The sequence below is a fragment of the Mobula hypostoma genome, chromosome 6 (genome assembly GCF_963921235.1).
Source record: "Mobula hypostoma chromosome 6, sMobHyp1.1, whole genome shotgun sequence".
NCBI lineage: Eukaryota > Metazoa > Chordata > Chondrichthyes > Myliobatiformes > Myliobatidae > Mobula > Mobula hypostoma.
This window is the reverse complement of record NC_086102.1, coordinates 32,241,982-32,264,805: the sequence shown is the minus strand read 5'-3', so window position 1 is coordinate 32,264,805 and position 22,824 is coordinate 32,241,982. Positions and strand designations below refer to the sequence as shown.

At 41.6% G+C, this 22,824-nt stretch overlaps 1 protein-coding gene across 1 annotated transcript in view; it reads left to right on the top strand.

Annotated features, from left to right (window-relative positions):
• chd1l (chromodomain helicase DNA binding protein 1-like) overlaps positions 1 to 22,210 on the top strand; it is a 100,208-nt gene extending 77,998 nt beyond the window's left edge. Inside the window, exons 21-25 of the mRNA XM_063050503.1 lie at positions 4,458 to 4,572; positions 8,109 to 8,217; positions 10,609 to 10,833; positions 15,182 to 15,263; positions 21,994 to 22,210. Coding sequence (XP_062906573.1) covers positions 4,458 to 4,572; positions 8,109 to 8,217; positions 10,609 to 10,833; positions 15,182 to 15,263; positions 21,994 to 22,113 — 651 coding nt within the window. The 3' untranslated portion in view covers positions 22,114 to 22,210. The remainder of the gene's footprint in view (positions 1 to 4,457; positions 4,573 to 8,108; positions 8,218 to 10,608; positions 10,834 to 15,181; positions 15,264 to 21,993) is intronic.
• The last annotated feature ends 614 nt before the right edge of the window (positions 22,211 to 22,824 follow it).

Sequence of the window (22,824 nt, the reverse complement as noted above, 5' to 3'; positions counted from 1 at the left end):
AAGTCCCACCCCCAGCTTCCCCCCGCCACGTGTAAACGGCAGTGAGTAACAATCCCCCCCAACCAGCAAAAAAAAGGCATCAGCACCGTCAGCGAGCACTCAAGCATGAGTAAAGCAACAGCAAAGACACAGACTTGCAGTTACCCCAAAGATTTGTGTTTCACCCAGTATTTGACATACCACAGGTTCTCTCTCTCGCTAAAAAGGGAGAAAGAGATGTCTTCATTTTCCCTGCGAGCGGGGAGACATAATAAACAACTCGCTGGTTTACAATGTTAAAAGTCCACCACGTCGCTTTGTTCGAGCTTTGTGCCCAAAAAACTGGGCACACAGTTGCAGATATCCCGACTCCCCCGACGATACACGGGTTTTCTGTCATGACACCGACCCTTGATCCGCCCATCTCCAGAGCCCCGTGATCCCAGGCTTCTGAATCTGAGCCGGACTCTTAGGCCGAGTCTTTGCTGTGCCAAACAACAATGGCCGGTTGTGAAACCCAGACGCACAAAGAAACGTAGTCAGCATGTAACTCCAGGTCAGGGTCTTCAAAAGAACTCTGAAAAGGAAAAATAGAGATATTAAATATGGAAATAGAGCTTTTTCCGAAGATGCAACAAAGGAGTTGTCATTAGGCGCCATTAACCCTCCTAAGCTCCACGTCCTAAGAGTAGTGAGAAACTGGAAGATTAGGAAAACTTTAAAAAGCAACAAAGAACCATTGAGTGAGCAATAAAGAAAGGGGAGCTAGATTATGAAGCTATACTAGTACAAAATATAAAAATGGATAGTAAAAGTTTTTATAATTATATAAAGCAGAAAAAGGTGGCTAAAGTGGAAGTAGGTCCCTTGGAGGATGAGAAAGGGGAATTGATATTGGGTAATGAAGAAGTAGCAAAGGCTTTGAATGACTATTTTGTGTTGGTTTTCACAGTGGAGGACGCGTCTAACATGTCAAATAGAGAAGTTATAGATGTGAGGAGCTCGATAAAATAGGGGTAGTACTGAGCAAACTTGTGGGCCTGAAGATAGATAAGTCCCATGGTCCTGATGGAATGCATCCCAGGGTACTGAATGGAATGGCAGAAGATATAGCTGAGACTTTGGTGATAATTTAGCAAAATTCTCTGGACTCTGGGCAGGTCCCAGCAGATTGAAAGACGGCAAATGTCATGCCACTGTTCAAAAACGGATGTAGGCAAAAGGCAGGTAACTATAGGCCAGTTAGTTTGACATCTGTATTTGGGAAAATGCTTGAAGCTATCTTTGAAGAAGAAATAGCGAGGCATCTGGAAAGAAATGGATCCATCAGGCAGACTCAGCATGGATTCAGCAAAGGCGGATCCTGTTTGACAAACTTACAGGAATTCTTTAAGGATATAATGAGCGCAGTGGATTGAGGGGAATAGATGGACGTTATTTACTTGGATTTCCAGAAGGTGTTCGATAAGGGCTGCATAAAAGACTTATCCATAAGATAAGGGTGCATAGAGTTGGGGGTGATGTATTAGCACGGATAGAGGATTAGTTAACTAATAGAAAGCTGAAAGTTGGGATACTCTGGTGTTACTCTGGTTGGCAACCAGTGATGAGTGGTGTTCCATAGGGGTCAGTACTAGGCCTGCAACTGTTCACAATATACATTAATAGTCTGGAAGAAGGGAGCAAGTGGGGTGTATCTAAGTTTGCTGATGATACTTAATTGAGTGGAAAAGCAAATTATGCAGAAGATTCAAAGAGCCTGCAGAGAGATAATAATGGGTTAAGTGAGTGGTAAGGGTCTGGCAGATGGAATACAATGTTGGTAAATGTGAGGTCATCCACAAAAGAGCAGATTATTATTTAAATGGTAAATAATTGCAGCATGCTGCTGTGCAGAGGGATTTGGGAGTGCTTGTGCATGAATCACAAAAGGCTGGTTTGCAGGTGCAGCAGGCTATCAAGAAGGCAAATGGAAAGTTGGCCTCCATTGCTAAAGGGATTGAATGTAAGAGCAGGGAGGGTATGCTGCAATTGTACAGCGTACTGGTGAGGCCATACCTGGAGTATTGCATGCAGTTGTGGTCTCCTTACTTGAGGAAGGATATACTGGCTTTGGAGGTGGTTCAGAACGGGTTCACCAAGTTGATTCCAGAGATAAGGGAATTAGACTAAGAGGAGTGATTGAGTCGCCTGGGACTGTACTCGTTGCAATTCAAAAGAATGAAAGGAGATCTTATAGAATTATATAAAATTATAAGGGGTAGATAAGATAGAGGTAGGAAAGTTGTTTTCACTGGTAGGTGAGTCTAGAACTTGGGGACATAGCTTCAAGTTTCAAGGGAGTAGATGAGGAGGAACTGTTTTTCCCAGAGAGTAGCAAATCTGTGGAATTCTCTGCCCAATTAAACAGTGGAGGCTACCTCAGTAAATATACAGGACAAGATTGGATAGATTTTTGTATAGACGGGGGGAATTAAGGGTTATGGGGAAAAGGCAGGTAGGTGGAGATGAGTCCATGGCCAGATCTGCTAAGATCATTGAATGGCGGAGCAGGCTCGATGAGCCAGATGGCCTACTCCTGCTCCCATTTCTTACGTTTTTACATTCTTTTATAACATCGGCTCTTCCACGGTTTATGATATAAAGAAACGAAAAGAAAAGTTGCTCCAGTCCTTTGCTGACAGCAAATTAAAAAAAAACAGATATGCATAAGGTAAACAATGAGATATGGAAGATGTTCACAACTGGATAAAGTTCTCAAAGTGTTTTAAACTCCGCGTCAGTGAAGGTGTAGAACTGACTGGAGAGATACTAGACACTAGAATACTACAGCACAGTACAGGCCCTTTGGCCCTCGATGTTGTGCCGACCTATATATTCCTTAAAAAACAAAAAAAACATGTACCTATGGTGTAGGAATAAGCAAAATTATCTCATGAAGAATTAGGACTGGAATATGAGTGTGATTACAGTGATGGGTGACCTCAGCATTTCAAGTAGTGCCATCAACTTTGGCTCACGCAGATTTGCGGCCACCATCTTCACCAGTTCTTGAAGATGCTGTGTCAACTTCATCACCACCACCAGGTCATGAAGATTCAATCGTTTTTCAAGATGAAGCACAAGACAATCCTGATGGCCCCCACTTTCAGACCTGTAACACTGTTTAGTTGTACAATCTGACTCCTTACTTTGGAAGTGGCAATAACCAACCCTCTGATGTATGTAAATATATCTACCTTGCAAGGTTATTTTGCCTGTACTTCAATAAATTTCACTTGCCTTTCATTTGTCATTTGTTTTTTCTTTATTATCTATGGGTGAGGTGATCATTAACTGGGTTAGATGTGCTTATTTATTTAATCCTAATGTAACCACCAGTGATTTGGCAAGATCACTAATCCAGCACTGCACAGGTCTCAATCATTGTGGATTTGTGGTTGTCAACCTGTATCTACAACTCTTCTCTGATCCTAACAGTGGAGCTAAATTCTGCTTCATTCATATTCTACAAGTGTATTCTCCTCTACTTCACAATATCTTTGTCATTGCCTTCTTATCAGTATTTTATAAAATATCTTTAACATAATGTAAGCAATATCCTGTGCATTTCCGTTATTTCTCAAGGAATGTTGAACATTCATGTGTCATCTCTTGGCATGATTTTCTTTTCCAAAGGATCTTGTGAAATTTTAGCCAAAGCCTCTATTCCCACATTGTCCACTTCCTTCAAAATGTATGGGAATAAGCAACATTTACTGGCAATATTTGTTTTGACAGTGAGTTTCAGGCATCTACCACTATTTGCAAAATAAAAACTTGCCTTGCACATCTCCTTTAAACTTTTCCCCTCTCATAATTTTATATACTGCTATCAGGCTGCCCCTCAGCTTTTTATGCTGTAACAATCCAGGTTTGTCCAGCCTCTGCTTATAGCTAATACTGCCCAGTTCAAGCAACATCCAGGTGAAGCTGTTCTGCGTCCTCTCTAAAGCCTTCACATTTTTCCCGTAAAGTGATGACCAGAATTGAATACAGTATTCCAAATGTGGCCTAACTAAAATCTTATACAGCTGCAACATGACTAATTTTATATTCAGTGCCCTGACTGATGAAGGCAAATGGATGAAATGCCTTCTTTACCACCTTTATATTAATCATTTGATTCACATGGCATCAAGAGTACATTTCTGTCCTTTATAGTATAAAACTATAAGTTATAGGAGCAGAATTAGGCCATTTGGCCCATCGAGTCTGCTCTGCCATTTCATTATGGCTGATCTAATTTTCCTCTCAGCCCCAGTCTCCTGCCTTCTCCCTGTATCCCTTCATGCCCTGACCAGCCAACATCTTTCTCATGTTTAGACCACAGTTTTAAATTCCTTTTGATCAATGAAGCACAATATATGTTTTGTCTGCCTGTTTTGTTTTTAAATAGATAATGTTCTGTAAATGTTTAACAAAGATTTTTTTTAAAGTTGGCATTAATAGTTACCCAACACAGAGACCGCTCCAACAATATCTCCGGCATCAAATTAACAGCTTTAGAAGAAGGGCTGAAAAAGATCCACAAAGCTGCAAAGAAAAGAAATGGTATGTAAATGTTCAAAAGCTGATTTTCAGTGTTTTTGGAACATGGTGGGGCTAAAACCAGGGAAACATAGAAACATAGAAAATAGGTGCAGGAGTAGGCCATTCGGCCCTTTGAGCCTGCACTGCCATTCAGTATGATCATGGCTGATCTTCCAACTCAGAACACTGTACCTGCCTTCCCTCCACACCCCTGATCCCTTTAGCCACAAGGGCCATATCTAACTCGCTCTTAAATATAGCTAATGAACTGGCCTCAACTGTTTCCTGTGGCAGAGAATTCCACAGATTCACCACTCTCTGTGTGAAGAACTTTTCCCTCATCTTGGTCCTAAAAGGCTTCCCCTTTATCCTCAAACTGTGACCCCTCGTTCCGGACTTCCCCAACATCGGGATCAATCTTCCTGCATCTAGCCTGTCCGATCCCTTTAGGATTTTATACGTTTCAATCAGATACCCCCTCAATCTTCTAAATTCCAACGAGTATAAGCCTAGTCGATCCAGTTTTTCATTATATGAAAGTCCTGCCATCCCAGGAATCAATCTGGTGAACTTTCTTTGTACTCCCTCTATGGCAAGAATGTCTTTCCTCAGATTAGGGGACCAAAACTGCACACAATACTCCAGGTGTGGTCTCACCAAGGCCTTGTACAACTGCAGTAGTACCTCCTAATAGCATAATAGTTAATAGTTAATAGCATAACCTGAAACTCCAGTCCACTGGTCTCTAAGCCTGCTCAAGAGAAATTGTCACTTCAGCACGGATAGACACTTAATTATGTGACTATCCACACTAATTCACGTGACTTTTAAAATTTAACTGTGTAGGTTATTTTTTTCCTGGATTTTTTGCTTAAGGAAGGTGAGAACACAGTGGCAATTGAGAGGGTGAAATGAAATGTGCTTGTGAATGTTGAAACCCCACAGTTCCTTACTTCTCTCTTCCTCTGAATGACTCTGTTCACAGGGTTGATGTATTAAGTTACTGCTTTGGCAACTCTGCAACTCTGATCTACTATATCAACATGGGTGCCCCTTTTCCTTTTTTACTTGGACCTGGAGCAAGAAAGAGATTTAAAGAATAACTTTTTGTCACCTACATCGAAACATCGTAACAAACATTGAAATTTGTTCTTTTGTGTCAACCGTCATTTTTTTTTAATTAAATGCAATCGTGAACAATAGCCAGATCAGAAATGCTGATCAAGTCAACTAGTTCCCAAAGAGAACTCTGATAGGCCAATCAGATGGTGCACTGCTGCTCAGCGATAGAACACAAAAAAAATCATATGTACAATTAAGAAACATTAAAAAAAGTAGAAATATTGGAGTCATGACGATCATGATGAAGTCATCATGCTCCAAGAATTGTGCTCAGGCCAGCTCGCAAATGTCACCATGCCTCTGGTGCCGGCGTAAAATGCCCACAACTCACTAACGCTAACGTGTACGTCTTTGGAATGTGGGAGGAAACAAGAACACCTGGAGGAAATCCACTGGTCACGGGGAGAATGTGCAAACAGCAGCAGGGATTTAACCCTGATTGGTGATTGTTGGCATTGTAAAGTGATTGTGGTAAACACTATGATGCCATAACTAGCATTAGGAAGTAAGCATTGTATCAGCAGGAACAATAACAGTTTTGTCAAACCAGGGGTAGGGTCCTCTATTCCTCACCTACCACCTCACCAGCCTCCGCATCCAGCACATAATTCTCTGGAACTGCTGCCATTTCCAATGGGATCCCACCACCAAGCACATCTCTACCTTCCCCCCGCCCCCCAGCTTTCTGCTTTATGCGGGGATCACTCCCTACGTGGCTCCCTTGTCCATTTGGCCCTCCCCACTGACTTCCCTCCTGGCACTTATCCTTCCAAGCGGAACAAGTGCTAGACCTGTCCCTACACCTCCTCCCTCACTACCATTCAGGGCCCAAACAGTCCTTCCAGGTGAGGCAAAACATCACCTGTGAGTGTGTTGGGGTCATCAACTGTATCCTGTGCTCCCAGTGTGGCCTCCTGTATATTGGTGAGACCTGATGTAGATTGTGAGATGGCTTTGCCAAGCACTTACCCTCTGTCCACCAGAAAAAGCAGGATCTCCCAGTGGCCATCCATGTTAAATCCATTTCCCATTCCTATTCCGACATGTCAGTCCATGGCCTCCCCTAGTTTCGCGGTGAGGCTAGGAGGAGCAACACTTTATATTCTGTTTGGGTAGCTCCAATCTGATGGCATGAACATTGATTTCTTGAACTTCTGGTAATGCCCCTCCCTCTCCCCCTTCGCCATTTCCCATTCCCTCTCCTTACCTCCTTACTTGCCCATCACATCCCTCTGGTGCTTCTTCCCCTTTTCTTTCTTCCATGGCCTTCTGTCCTCTCCTCTCAGATTCCCCCTTTCTCCAGCCCTGTAGCTCTTTTACCAATCAACTTCTCAGCTCTTTACTTCACCCCTCCCCCTCCCTGTTTCACCTAGTGTTTCTTCCTCTCCTCCCCCCCCCCCAACCCGCCTTCTAACTCCGACTCCTCATTGTTTTATTTCTCCAGTCCTGATGAAGGGTCTCGGCCTGAAACGTTGAATATACTCTTTACCATAGACACTGCCTGGCCTGCTGAGTTCCTCCAGCATTGTGTGTGTGTTTATGCAGATGATTATATTTTAAGTTGCCATTACATGCAGATTTTCTGCTTTGCTTAGCTTACTAAAACATTGAATCCACATGGGCATGGTACCTCACTGCAGCTACTAATTTCATGTGAAATCTGCAGCCCAGATGTTTCACCACGGATTTCCTCCACTGATCAGATTTGCTCACAGATATTCTCCCAGTTTATCATCACACTCATTTTATTGACTCAACTCTGTAATGTGAGACATAACTGTCAATCAGTTGAATACATTATTGATTGCCACAGTATTTAATATTACCTAATAGTCACCTAGACTCCTTAATGTTTGGCTCCAAAGGTTAAGAACAAGGCTATTGTTTTGATGTTTGTACAATAGCTTAATGCAACAAGTGCTTCCTTTGAAAGATCAGAGATGATCTTAATTATGTGCTCTTTATTCTTGAAAGTAGTTTGATTTTTATACTACAGTTAATAGGGAAATTAACACACATGGTAATTCAATAGTTTTATTTATATTTTAATTCAAACCACAGCTGTGATATTTGTACAATGAAATCTGAATGGCAAGAATGCAATAAAGCAAAACAAGAATAATATTTAACAGCTTAAATTATAATATTTTGAATTAACTAATAAAAGCTAGAAGGGATTCATGCTACAAATAAATAAGAAAAATTTTGTATACTGACTTACTGTAATTTCTAATAAATTGAGAACTATTGTATATTTGCACTGAAGCTATGTTGAAATGTGTTTTGATACCAATGTAACTATATCCTTTTTTATTAATTTTTATAGAAATGTTTTGTTTTTATCATTTATTAATATTAAAATACAAATTGGTATTAATACACAAATTAAGACATAGTATATGAGATACATACTTAATTTTTGTTTTTGTTTTCAGCAAGTGTTCATCTACCACGCATAGGGCACACAACCAGAGGATTCAACTGGTACGGTACCGAAAGACTGATTCGGAAATATCTTTCATCAAGAGGGATAGCAACATACATGTATCCTTATGATCTAGAAAGTGATAGCTGTGGTTTACTTTATATGTGGTTAATTTCCTTTGGGATCAATAAAGTACCTATCTATCTATCTATCTCTGCCTCACCTGCATTCCATCAAAATATTAAGTGTTCAGCTTTGGGATGTCCTTGCCATGCCTGTAATATTATTTTATGTAACTAATATAACTCATGTTCTTGCAGCTCTTTGCTCTCATGATCTCATTTAGGCTGGATATTTGAAAGTTCTTTACTCATCTCTTTGTTGCCATTGTTATTTTAGGGTTGTTTGCTTTGATACAGTCAACTCCATACAGTCTTCAGCTTTGATCAGAAGCCGTTTTGTATCTATAAAGATACTTGTGGCAAAGGCTGAAGATCAGAACAGGGGAAACCATCGATTTCGGTTTTAAGCTGAATCAGAGTCAACTGTTTTAAATCATACAGCCAGCTGAGTCGAGTTTTTTGTCCACATCCCTGCCATCCTTCAAAGGGGATTGTGAATGTGTATTTAGGATGCCTCAATGAAATGTTATGATTGTTTATAAGTTTCTAGGGAGGTATGTTCCACACAATTCTGGATGTGTAGCTTTTAAACTAACCCAATTTTAAACTTTGATGTTCACAGTGTACTTCCTTCCTTCACCTTCCTTACTTATCCAAATCCAAGATGCATTTCACCCTAAAGAGGAACTGAAGGAAGAAGGGGCATAAATAGGGACTCGAGGTATAGGACTTACAATCTATGACCAATTGTAGCACAGGAACACAAGTACTGACTGAATGGAGTCAGTTCCGATGGCTGTGACTATCATAGGCTGATGGTGAGATAGCCAGTGTGGAGGAGAATCCTCTTTGATTTGACCTTTCCACTCTAATTATGGACCATGACACTATTGATGGGAGTGACTGCACAATTCTAGTGCCCCATATTGCTGAGGAGAGAGTCTATCAGGTTGTATGGTGTTAACATTGTGCTGAATGGAGTGGTTTAGAATAGACCTGACAAATGCACACATCCTGAAGAACTGTGGCCCAATGAGGGTAGAAATCTCTTCTGTTGAGACTGGAATATCCTTCACTTGTACCATTAACAGTAAGCTAGGGGAGCAACCTTGTTCAGTGCAAAATATAGAAGAGCCTACCAGGAACACAACCAGATGTTCCAGTAAAATATGTTCCAACCTCCTGAGGTTGGTCATCAGCAATGTGATGGACGGTGTAATTGTTCTCTATTGTTTAAAAGGGCAAGAGTGCCCTGGAATAAACTTTTAGCAAGCACCCAAATCGAGTATTATCTTGAAAAGGAATTGTGTGGCCATGTCAAACTCCTGGAACTCCCTGCTTAACAGTGCTGTTATAATACCCTGGACTCCAAAGTGGCTCACCACCATATTCCCAACAGATTTAGAGATACGCAACAAGTGTTTGCCTTGCCAGCAGCACCTCCATGATCGAATGAAAAAAATGTTAAACTTGTGACAGTTTTTCTGTTTAGGCAAATACACCTCATCAAAAAAAATTTAGAGAACCAATTTCTTAAATATCTCATTTTCAGTGAATAGTTGCTTTCCCATCAATTACTTGCAGGCAGCCCCCGGGACAAGGTCTCGGCCTCAAACATTGACTGTTTATTCATTTCCACAGATGCTGCCTGACCTGAGTTCTTCCAGCATTTGGATTTCCAGCATTCTCGTGTTCATCATAAGGTGTGTTGGTTGTCAATGCAAATGACACATTTCACTGTATGTTTCCATGTACATGTGATAAATAAATCTGAATCAGAATTGTTTGAAGTTTGTCAAATCAATGGTCAATTCTATACTGAGGATTTGAATGACATTACTGTAGGGTTTATTTTGTATTACTGCTTCTCAGTCTGATCTGCTGAGGATCTCAAGCCTTTCTTTTCTATTTCCGGTTTCTGGTATTGGCTAACCCACTGTCATCTAAAGGTGGAATAGAAGGAGATTGGAAGAAGGAAGAAAGTGAGAATGCTATAAATATATGCATTTAGAGCTGTAAGCACTGATGTAAATGCTTTTTAATGAGGTAAATCGAACAGGCATAAACAATCCACGTATGTTCAAAGACTCATGTCCATAAATATCCTCAATCATTGTTGGGGCCTACACTTTCGATGCCCCTGATTCTACCATATACCTCTTTTTTTAAATTTTGGACTATAAATTTGAGATCTATACATACACAGCAGGAGGAGTTCAAAGTTAACCATTCATTGAGATTTCCTGTCTCCTCTTTAAGTGCTGTGATTTGATGGAGCATATGATAACTTCTTGGTTATGGTGCTTTCAGTGAACTCTACTCTGGGGTCTCTTTTACGAAATTACTTCATCTAATTGCAAAGATTCATTCCTTTACAAGATATGCTAGCTATTATTTCAAAAGGCATCACGCCACCGCAACTACTTGTGGATCCTCACCTTCTACCACCGAAGCTTCAGCAAATGATGATGAAGAAAACAGAAGCAGGACAGAGAATGATGTGACGGGACAATCAGCAGGAGGTCCAGGCACTTTGCCAGATTTCATGTCTGGAGTGAACGTTTACTTTTACAATGTACCAGAAGAGAAGATGTTAAGCCGCTATTTGATTACATATCCTTTTATTTTATGTGGTAAGCGTAGTCTGATGTGTTAGCTATATTTCCTGGTTTCATGCTTATGGCAGTCAGAATTACTGAAATAGTCGTTATCTAGTTACTGAGTCTTACAGAAATAACACTGTGGAAACACAATTCCAACTGTCTACTATCCCTTTATACTGATCCAACATTATTCCCAACATTTTATTCTGCCCGTATTCTCATTAACTGTCCCCCCCCGTATTGAAAATTTGCAATAAAAATACAATGGGGTTTATTCTGTAATCTTAGTCAAATGCTAATTTATTCTATGATTTTGTTATCACAATGTACTTGATTTGAATTTAATCTGCAGTCAGCATGAGTGTTCTCCTTGAATCAAAGCACAGAGTATTAGCAGAGAGCAAATGAACGTGAATACTTTGCAAGTGGACTATATAGGGAAAACCAAAATGATCACTGTATTAATCAGAACACAGAAATAATGATGAAATGAATGAAACCTTCTTTTGCTCTAAGTGGATTTTAAGTTTCTACTTGAACAGTTCCTCAGCACCAAATATGGCCTCCTTCCTCTCCAGTCCTGCTGGTCATGATAAAGCTATTGTAGAACCCACAGATTAGGATGTAGGTGGCATGACGGTGTAGTGGTTTGTGTAACACTATTAAACACCAGCTGTCGGATCGGGGTTTGATTCCTGCCATTGTCTGTGAGGAGTTTCTACAATTTCCCTGTGACTGCATGGATTTTCTCCTGGTGCTCCGGTGTCCTCCCGTATCCCAAAGGTGTACAGGTCAGGGTTAGTGATTTGTGGGCATACTATGTTGATGCCGGAAGCGTTATGACACTTGTGGGTTGCCCAGCACAGTTCTTGCTGATTTTTTGATTTGACTACAGAACACATTCTCTGTATTACACATTAAATAGACCTAAGCTGTATGTTTCACTGTAGATGTGACAAATAAGATCTCTCTCTCTTCAGTTGAAGCAGGGTGTACTTAGCAGGATAGTTTGGGAACTTTGTGTGCTACCATACAGGTACAGTTGGCCCTCCGTATCCGTGGGTTCTGCATCCACGGATTCAGCCAACCGCGGATTGAAAATATTTGAAAAAGAAATTCCAGAAAGTTCCAAAAAGCAAAACTTGAATTTGCCGCACGCCGAGCACTAAGCTGAATCCACGTGAATGAAGTGATGTGTAGCCATACCCTGCTGTAGCCTCCCGCCACTTCACAGATCCTCAGTCTCCAGCACTCATTGTTTGAGCATTGTTCGCCTCGCGTCTCGTTCGTTCGCTACTTGTGTTGTGAGTGAGAGGAAGGAGTTTAAGGCTAGTAAGGGATGGCTGGCTAGCTATGTAAAGCGCTACAGCCTCAAGAGCTTAAAGATCGGGGAGGGGGGAATTGACATCAGCTGATGCCAAGGCAGCATCAGCGTTCCCAGAAGAGCTACGATGGTTGCGTCTGTACTGAACATGTACAGACTTTTTTTTCTTGTCATTATTCCCTAAACAATACAGTATAACAACTATTTACATAGCATTTATATTGTATTAGGTATTATAAGTAATCTAGAGATGATTTAAAGTATACGGGAGGACGTGCGTAGGTTATATGGAAATACTACACTGTTTTATACAAGGGACTTGAGCATCCGCAGATTTTGGTATCCGCGGAGGGTCCTGGAACCAGTCCCCCACGGATACCGAGGGACAACTGTATTCTGTGTGCTTCTTCTGCAAGAGCTTGAGGTTCTCAGTGCCATACCAAGTGTTCTTCCTTCACTTTGAACAGTCATTAGTCAAGGACTTCTCAGGAGTTAGCAAGAACTTTACAATTTTCTTAAGGAGGTTTCAAAAACATCCTTGCATCTTTTCCCCTGTCCTTTAGGTAATGGCTTCCCATGATACCATTCAGTTTAGGGCTTCTGTTTTGAGAGTCTGGTATCAGGTATTGAAAAGATGTGATCTGCCCAGTGAAGGTAACTGGGTGTAATTTGGCTTCAGTGCTGACAATATTGTTCTGGGGAGAATGCAGATGTTGGTTCCCTCATCCAGCCAATGGATTTTGCAGAGAGAGCAATGTTGGTATCTGTCTTACACTTTGGACTGGATGCTGAAGTTAGATCAAATCTCAGAAGCATGTGGTAGGCAGGGATCACTGTTGTATGGTAAAGTATGAGTTTTGTGCCACATCGGAAATTATGATCTGCCTTTCAAACACTGCCCTGGTGACTGATGGTTTATACAGATGCTGCCCGACCTGCTGAGTTCCTGCATTGTGTTGTGACTGGTGGCAGTGGTGACGTTCACCCTTCAATTTCTGCCTCTGCTGAGAAGTACATGGCTCCAGTTGTATGGGAAATTGTCCACGTTTTTCAGAGGAAGTGTTGTGTGGTGGGAGCAGATTGATGGAGGACATATGTTTTGTAAATTCTGAGCGTGTAGTCCATCCTTTTAAATGCCATACTGAATGAGCTGAAGGTGACCCGGAGATTGGCTTCTCAAACTATAACTACCATCTGAATATTACAGCTTGCCAACCATAATTGGAAGTGACATTAGCTCTGTGGAAGCAATGTTGACTGAACAACTTCCATTAGTCTTCAACTTTGTTTGACACATGTCTGTGAAGAGATTGAACCCATTGATAAATATTGTATGCAAGAAGAAGACGACTGGGAGATTAACGTGGGCAGTCAAATGTGAGGAGGATGTCACACAAAGCTTCCTGTTTGGTGGAGTCAAAAGTTAGGTCCAGAACTATTGCTTGCAATACTCTTACAGATGTCACTTAGTATGGATTTTAAAACAGGTTTACTGTGTGTGTGTTAATAACCGTGCCTGTGCAGTTCATTTCAATGTTTCAATCAAAGAGAGAAATAAAACATCCCAACAGTATAGGCCAGCAATAAACATATACTTGTAATAATCGGTAGCAAAGCAGCTATTATGCTCTTAAATAACGACACTAATGACGAACGTAGATTTCTCTAACTTACAGTACTTCTTCCCTTCCCTCTTCTTCCATGCTCCCTCTTATCACTACTCTTCACCACCCATCACCTCCCCCTGCTGCCCCCTCTCCTTCCCTTTCTCCCAGGGTCCACTCTCCTGTCCTATCAGATTCCTCCATCTTCAGCCAGTTACCTTCGTCACCCATCACCGCTCAGCTTCTCACTTCGTGCCCTCCCCCACCCACCTAGCTTCCCCCTCACCCGGCTTCTAGCTAGTACCCCTTCCCTGCCTCCAGCTTCTTATTCTGCATTCCTGATGAAGGTCCTCGGCTTGAAACGCTGACTCTTTGTTCCTTTCTATAGATGCTGCCTGACATGCTGAGTTCATCCGGCATTTTGAGTGTGTTACTCTCGATACTAAAGCTACTGCTAGTGTTTATTGGAAAAAGAAATGTAGGTCAGGCAAGATGAAGGCGGTCCAGGTTTACGATGTTGAATTGTGTCTTGTGGTTAATCAGACCTAGTTAAGGGTCTAAATTAGTTTTTGCAGAGTCTACACAGAGCTAGTGTGGCCATGTAGCTCTTTTAGCCCCTTTATTCAATAGATGATCCTGATTTAAGTTTAATTAATTAATAAATATGAAATTGAATTGAAAATTAATATCAATAATGATGAACACAAATCTACAGGTTTATTGCATAAACCCATCTGGTTTTCAATTATCCTTCAGGGAAGGAAATCAACATGCTTACTAGTATATGATACCCACACTTGTAACAAAGGTGATTGTTCCCAATTAAGTGAGAAACCAAACCAATATATCCCAGTGGCTGCTTGTTGAACTGCTGTGGTTCAAGGTGTGTTACTGTCTGCTATACGCTGGTATTTAGGGTAGATACCAGCAAAGTCCTCGTCTTGGATGGTGTTCAGGGCTTCATTCATCACGTCAATAGCTATTTGTTGGTTTTCATTACTGGCAGTTGTGCAAGTCCCAGGTAGAGACTCAGGAATACCATCACACTCAGATGTGGAAGGGTTTTTCATTGATGTTTCTGCAACAATTTTGTTTTACCAGTCAGTGCTGTTAGCCCTGAGCTGAACCCCTGAACCTGGAAGACCGGTGGACCACTCATAGTCTGGCCTCTACCCTTTGACCTGTTTGTCATGGGTGACCCTACCAGGAGCCAAAGCATAACTGAGGTAATTGAGGCACACAATGCCTCCAAACCATGACAAGATTGTGGTCCTCTTGGAGGGGTTCAAGGTGACCGATTATCAATTTTCCCAGGGTGATACCCACATGTCATAAACCTGAATTGAAAGAAGATACTGACTGCATTCTTTTAAGTTGTGAATTAATTGTTATTTCCTTTGGGATGATTACTTTCCTTAATTAAAATGCACCTATAATGGTAATGTGGATCGCAATTTCTGTGCTGAAACTACCCACGTTGTGGCACAAGTGGATAATTCTAACCAAATGCAGGTAAGCAGGATTAGTTTTTCAGTAAATTTTGTGTTTTTTCTTTTTATACTATTATTTACATTTTTCCACTTTTTTCTTAAATTATCTCTTGCAATCCTGCAAATCTTGTGTTGAAGTTGTTTCATTTGAGGAGAAAATAGTAAATGTGAGAAGGTTAAGAGGTGAAGGTTGAGTGCCCAAGATATGGCTGAAGATATCTGAAAGACAGAAAGTAATTAAGGAAGGTGTTATGGTGGTTATATAAGTATTGACTGATAATGGAAAAAGGGTTCAGTATTCAAGCCTTAATTACTTATTGTTTCAGTCTGAAGGAAGACAGGGACAAATCCAAAGAAGGATTGAAAATGAAGTCTAGAATTTTGAAACCACACTGTTAGATCAAGCAGCATCAAATTACAGGATGTGGGATATTGTCTGGATGAGAAGCAGGATTACAGCCTGTGCCTCATGCCCGTGAGAGTAGAAACAGGATGATTTGGCAAATTAATGCATGACTGAGAAGTTGGTGCAGGGGGCAGGGCGTCAGGTTCTTGGATCATTGGGATCTATTCTGGGGGAGGTATGACCTGTTCAAAATTGACGGGTTGCACCTGAACCCCAGTGGAACCAATATTCTTGCGGGTAGGTTTGTTAGAGCTGCTGGGGAGGATAAAAACTAATTTGGCAGGGGGTTGGGAACCAGAATGAAGGGACTCAGGATAGGACAGATGGTGGAAAAAGCAAAGATAGCATGTGGTCAGACTGTCAGGAAGGGCAGGCAGATGATGGGACAAAATTGCAGCCAGCAGGACGAGTACCAGTACATTAGGGATGCAGAATCAAAAAGGGTAGTAAGTACAGTACTCAAAGTGTTATATCTTGATGCACAGAGTATAAGAAATAAGGTGGATGACCTTGTTGCACTTTTACAGATTGTCAGGTATGATTTGTGGCAGTCACTGAAACGTGGCTATCGGATGATTGTAGTTGAGAACTAAATGCCCAAGGTTACATGTTGTTTCAGAGGGATAGGAAGGTAGGAAGAGGGGGTGGTGTGGCTCTACTGATAAAGAACTGCATCAAATTAGTAGAAAGATGTGACTTGGGGGTCAGAAGATGTTGAATTCTTGTGAGTTGAGTTAAGAAACTGCAAGTGCGGCTGGAGAAATAATAAGACCATAGGACATAGGAGTAGAATTAGGCCATCTGGCCCATAGAGTCTGCTCTGCCATTCAATCATGGCTGATCCCTTTTTCTCCCCTCTCCTCCTCAGCCCCAGTTCCTGGCCTTCTCCCCGAAACCTTTGATGCTATGTCCATTCAAGAACCTATCAATCTCTGCCTTAAATACACCCAACGATCTGGCCTCCATAGCTGCATGTGGCAACAAATTCCACAAATTCACCACACTTTGGCTAAAGAAATTTCTCACCATCTCTGTTTTGAAAGGGCGCCCCTTTATGCTGAAGCTGTGCTCTCTTGTCCTAGACTCTCCCACCATGGGAAACATCCTTTTCCTTTCCACATCTATTCCGTCTAGGCCTTTCAACTTTCGAAAGGTTTCAATGAGAACCCCCCCCCCCCCGCCCCCATACTTCTGAACTCCGATGAGTACAGACCCAGAGCCATCAAATGTTTCTCGTATGATAACTCTTTGAATCCTGGAATCATCCTTGTGAACTTCCTCTGGACCTTCTCTAATGCCAGCACATCTTTTCCCAAATGAGGGACGCAAAACTGTTCACAATACTCAAGGTGAGGCCTCACCAGTGCCTTATAAAGCCTCTGCATCACATCCTTGCTCTTGTATTCTAGACCTGTTCAAATGAATGCTAAAATGGCATTTGCCTTCCCTTCCACCGACTCAACCTGCAAGTTAACCTTCAGAGTGTTCTGAACAAGGATTTCTCTGCATCTCAGATTCCTGGATTTTTTTCCCTATTTAGAAAATAGTCTGCACATTTATTTCTACTATCAAAGTGCATGACCAGACATTTTCCAACATTGTATTTCATTTGCCACTTTCTTGCCCATTTTCCTAAGCTGTCTAAGTCCTTCTGCATCCATCATGTTTCCTCAACACTACCTGCCCCTCCACCAATCTTCATATCATCTGCAAGCTTGGCAACAAAGCCAATTATTCCATCATCGAAATCATTGATATACAGCATAAAAAGAAGTGGTCCCAACACTGACCCCTGTGGAATACCACTAGTCACTGGCAGCCAACCAGAAATGATCCTATTTATTCTCACCTGCTGCCTTCTACCAATCAGCAATCTACCAATGCTCTAACCGTGTTAGTAACTTTCCTGTAATACCATGGGCTCTTAACTTGGTGAGCAGCCTCATGTGTGGCACCTCGTCAAAGGCCTTCTGAAAGTTCAAATGTACAACATCCATTGCATCTCCTTTATCTATCCTACTTGTAATCTCCTCAAAGATTTCCAACAGGTTCATCAGGCAGGATTTTCCCTTAAGGAAACCATGCTGACTTTGTCCTATCTTGTCCTGTGTCACCAAGTACTCCATCACCTCATCCTTAACAATTGACTCTTAACATCTTTCCAACCACTGGGGTCAGTCTAACTGGTCTATAATTTCCTTTCTGCTGCCTTCCTCCTTTCTTAAAGTGTGGATTGACATTTGCAATTTTCCAGTCCTCTGGCACCATACTAGAGTCCAGTGATTTTTGGAAAGATCATTTCTAATGTCACCAAAATCTCTAATGCTACCTCATTCAGAACCCAAGGGTGCAGTTCACCTTGTCCGGGTGACTTGTGTAACCTTAGGTCTTTCAGCTTTTTGAGCAGCTTCTCTCTTGTAATAGTAACTGCACCACTTACTTTCTTTCACACACTACAACATCAAGCATACTGTTAGTGTCTTCCACAATGAAGACTGATGCAAAATACTCATTTTACTCAAAATGCTCATAACGGGGGACAGCAGATGGCAGATAAACTAAATGAGTATTTTGCATTAGTCTTCACCATGGAAGACACTAGCAGTGTGCCAGATGTTGAAGGGAGTAAGGGAAGAGAAGTGAGTGCAGTTACTATTAGAAGGGAGAAGGTGATCAAAAAGTTGAAAGATCTAAGGGTACATAAGTCACCCGGACAGACGGATTGTACCCTAGGGTTCCAAAAGAGGTAAGGGTAGAGATTGTGGAGGCATTAGTAACGACCTTTCAAAAAATTACAAATGTCACTCGACTCTTTAAGAAAGGAGGGAGGCAGCCGAAAGGAAATTATAGGCAGTGTTATGTACCCCGTACCTGGGTTGCCAAACCAGCAGAGATGGAACGCTCGTTGGAGTTTGTGATTATTAGGAACTAATAAAGTTTTATTAAAGAAATAAGTAATACAGTACACTAATCGCAAAGGTATAAATGGAACAGGTTAGCAATGATAATACACACATATACACAGAATCAGGGTAATAGGAATCAACCAAGCTCTATTGCAGTCTAGGGGTAAAATAATCAGTCTTAAGTGAAGCAGACAACAGGAATTCTGCAGATGCTGGAAATTCAAGCAACACACATCAAAGTTGCTGGTGAACGCAGCAGGCCAGGCAGCATGTCTAGGAAGAGGTGCAGTCGACGTTTCAGGCTGAGACCCTTCGGTAGTCCTGATGAAGGGTCTCGGCCTGAAACATCGACTGCACCTCTTCCTAGAGATGCTGCCTGGCCTGCTGCGTTCACCAGCAACTTTGATGTGTGTTGGTTAAGTGAAGCAGAGTTCAGTTTAGTGAAGTTTGAAGGAATCGCTGTTGTTGTACGTTGGGGGGGGGGTGGGGGAGGAGAGGGAGAGAGAGAGAGAGATGCAGTTGGTTTCAGGCAGACCTTTTGATGTCTTCTGATCCCGCTGTGGTCACCGACTGTGACCCCTCTGTTCCGGATACAATCGTTCTTCCGCGGTGAACCCGGCACCCAGGCAAGGGCGGACACACACCCCAGGTTCCCACCGATCATATCTTTACACCCTCTGAGCCTCTGACCAATTCCCGCGAACCGGTCCTCCAAACTTGTGGGGGCGCACTGCTCTTTCCAGGGTCTCATGGTGTATCCCGTGCCTAAGCAAACCTGCTCTTTTTATCCCCCTGCTGGGCTATCAGCTGTCATCAAACTTCAAACAGTTCAGGTTCAAAGCAAACGGTCTGTCAATATCTGAATTGTGTTTCTTTCTCATTAATCTCTCTCTTATTAGCATTTTGAATGTTTCTCCATTGTCTTCCGTTATCTCTCTCATGAGCATCATCCGTCTGGTAGCTCTGCTTGGCGTCACACATGACAGCAGTTAGCCAATTGTTAAAGATAAGGTTATGGAGTACTTGGTGACACGGGACAAGATAGGACAAAGTCAGCGTGGTTTCCTTAAGGGTGAATCTTGCCTTTCGAACCTGTTGGAATTCTTTGAGGAGAATACAAATAGGATAGATAAAGGGGATGGAGTGGATGTTGTATATTTGGACTTTAAGAAGGCCTTTGACAAGGTGCCACACATGAGGCTGCTTACCAAGTTAGGAACCCATGGCATTACAGGAAAGTTACTGGCACAGTTAGAGCTTTGACAGATTGTTAGGAGGCACCGAGTGGGAATATAAGGATCCTTTTCTGGTTGGCTGCCAGTGAGTAGTGGTATTCCGCAGGGGTAGCTGTTGGGTCACTTCTTTTTATGCAGTATATCAATGATTTAACTGATGGCATAGATTGCTTTGTTGCCAAGTTTGCAGATGATATGAAGATTGGTGGGGGCAGATAGTGTTGAGGAACTAGGTAGGCTGCAGAAGGCCTTAGGTTAGGAGAATGGGCAAGAAAGTGGGAAATTAAATACAATATTGGAAAATGCATGGCCATGCACTTTGGTAGTTGAAATAAATGTGCTTACTATTTTCTAAATGGGCGGGGGGGATCCAAAAATCTGAGATGTAAAGGGACTTTGGAGTCCTTGCACTGAACACCCTAAAGGTTAACTTGCAGGCTGAGTCAGCGGTGAGGAAGGCAAATGCAACATTAGTATTCATTTCAAGAAGTCTAGAACACAGGATCAAGGATGTGATGCTGAGGCTTTATAAGGCCCTGGTGAGGCCTCACCTCGAGTATTATGAACAGTTTTGGGCTCCTCATCTGAGAAATGATGTGCTGGCATTGCAGAGGGTTCAGAGGAGGTTCACAAGGATGATTCTAGGAATGAAAGGGTTATCATACATGAAATGTTTGATGGCTCTGTGTCTGTACTCGCTGGAATTTAGAAGGATGAGGGGGGATCTCATTGAAACCTTTGGAATGTTGAAAGGCCTAGACAGAGTAGATGTGGAATGGATATTTCCCACAGTGGGTGAGTCTAGGACAAGAGGGCACAACCTCAGCATAAAGATTTAAAACAGAGATGCAGAGAAATTTCTTTAGCCAGAGGGTGGTGAATTTGTGGAACTTATTACCACGGGCAGCTGTGAAGGCCAGGTTGTTGGGTGTTGTTAAGGCAGAACTTGATTGAGCATGGCATCAAAGGTTACAAGAAGGTTGAGGAGGGAGAAAAAGGATCAGCCAAGATTGAATGGTGCAGCAGACTCGATGGGCCAAATGGCCTAATTCTCTTTCTATGTCTTATGGTCTTATCTAGAGCAGTTTCATTCGTTTGAGTTGGATTGGTGTATTTTAATAGAAGGGTAAGTAAAGGTAAGTAGTTTGTGTTTTTCACCTCATTTTGCTACTTTTATTCATGCCCATTGTTAGTGGTTTAAAAATAAGCATAATTTAAAAAAAAATCTTAAAATTGATCAGCTTTTTTTTCATTCTAAATGTCTCTGATTATCAGAAACATTTGGAAATGCTAGAAGAAACTGTCTGACAGCACTATCTGTTGAAATCTTGTCAGGCTTAGTTTCTGTCAGTTGCCCAACTTCTGTTTGTGAAATAGCCACAGTAATGAAAGGCAATCCACGATGAGGATCAGATTTATTATCTCTGAGATACGACATGAAATGTGTTCTTTCGTGGCAGCAGTACAGTGCAAAGACATAAAATTACTGTAAATCATACAGATAAAATGATGCAAGGAGAGGAATAATGAGATGATGTTCATGGAGGGCAAGATGGAGGAGTGACAGGGGTGAGGAAGCTCTTCCTGCATCATTGACTGTGGGTCCTCGGGTTCCTCTTCCTCTTCCCTGATGGTAGTAAAGAGAAGAGAGTATGTCCTGGAAGGTGAGAGTCCTCAGTGATTGATGCCACCTTCCTGAGGCATCATCTCTTGAAGATGGGTTTGGTTGTGCCTGTGATTGAACTGGCTGCATCTATAATGCTCTGCTGCTTCTTGTGATCCTGTGCATAGGAGACTCTATATCAGGCAGTGATGCAGCCAGTCAGAATGCTCTCTACTGTATGTCTACAGAAATTTGCAAGATGTGTAAAATCCCCTCAAACTCCTAATGAAGTAGAACCATTGGAATACCTTCATGATTGCATCAATGCCTGTTGGGCCTGGATGGATCCTTGGAGGTGATGGACACAGAGAAACTTTAAGCTGTTCCTCCCTTTCCACTGCTGACCCCTCAGTGAGAGCTGGTGTGTGTGTGTGTGTGTTCTGCAAGTTTTTTTTTTCTTCCTGACGTTCACAGTTTCTTTCTTGGTCTCGATGACGTTGAGTGCAAGGTGAAAAGAATGCAAGATATGATTCATGAACAGCACATTCTTGCTCATGTAGAGGTGCAATGTAATCTCAAACCATGTTGTGTTTTGACTTTAGGAATTGCAAAGCTGTCTGCAGGAGAATCCCGAAGCAGTGCTGGTTCAAGTGCAATGGCTGAAAGCATGTTTCTCAAAGCAGCAGAAGGTTAATACTTCTTCGTATGAAATAAAACAATAATTTTTAGTGAATTCCACGAAGCAAAAGTCATTCAGGAAGCATTCTGAAGATATGTAAATATAGGACTGCATAAATGCGTAATTTACGGCTAACCATGTCTGCTTTAGTTTATTAAAGAATTTTGAATATTTATTTCCATGGTTTGAGTTTGTTTTTAATTTGGTATTTGTTTTGGCACTGAAACATTCACGGTACATGTTCTGTCAGTTTCTACTTGTGTTTGGCTGGGGTTTATTTTTTTCAAACTCAAATTGCAAAACACTTGTATTTCATGATGCCTTCCCCCATTTGGAAGGTTAATAGCCTGTTGATTATCATGCAGGACGAACAATTAAGAGGTGAGGCAGAAGAGGATGAGGACGCAGTTTATTTTGTCAGTTATTACAGAATATGAAATGCCAAAACAAGAAATAAAATGTAGGTGACAACGGTGCTATTTAATTGAGTTATGCATGTATTGGGATTAATTCAGAAATAAAACATGGATTTAGGTTTTAAAAATGTCAGGCAATCTAGGTGGATCTTGTCCAGTGCTTCCTTCTGCAGAAATCCAGTAGAAAATGTTTATGCTGATGTGTGATGCCACCATCATAGAGTGGATAACTGAAAGACTGCCCATAATCAAACAAGTTAGGAGTATTGCTTGATGCAGAATTAACACTGTATACCATCAAGAAATAAGCTATATTTTTGTACCATATCCATAAAATC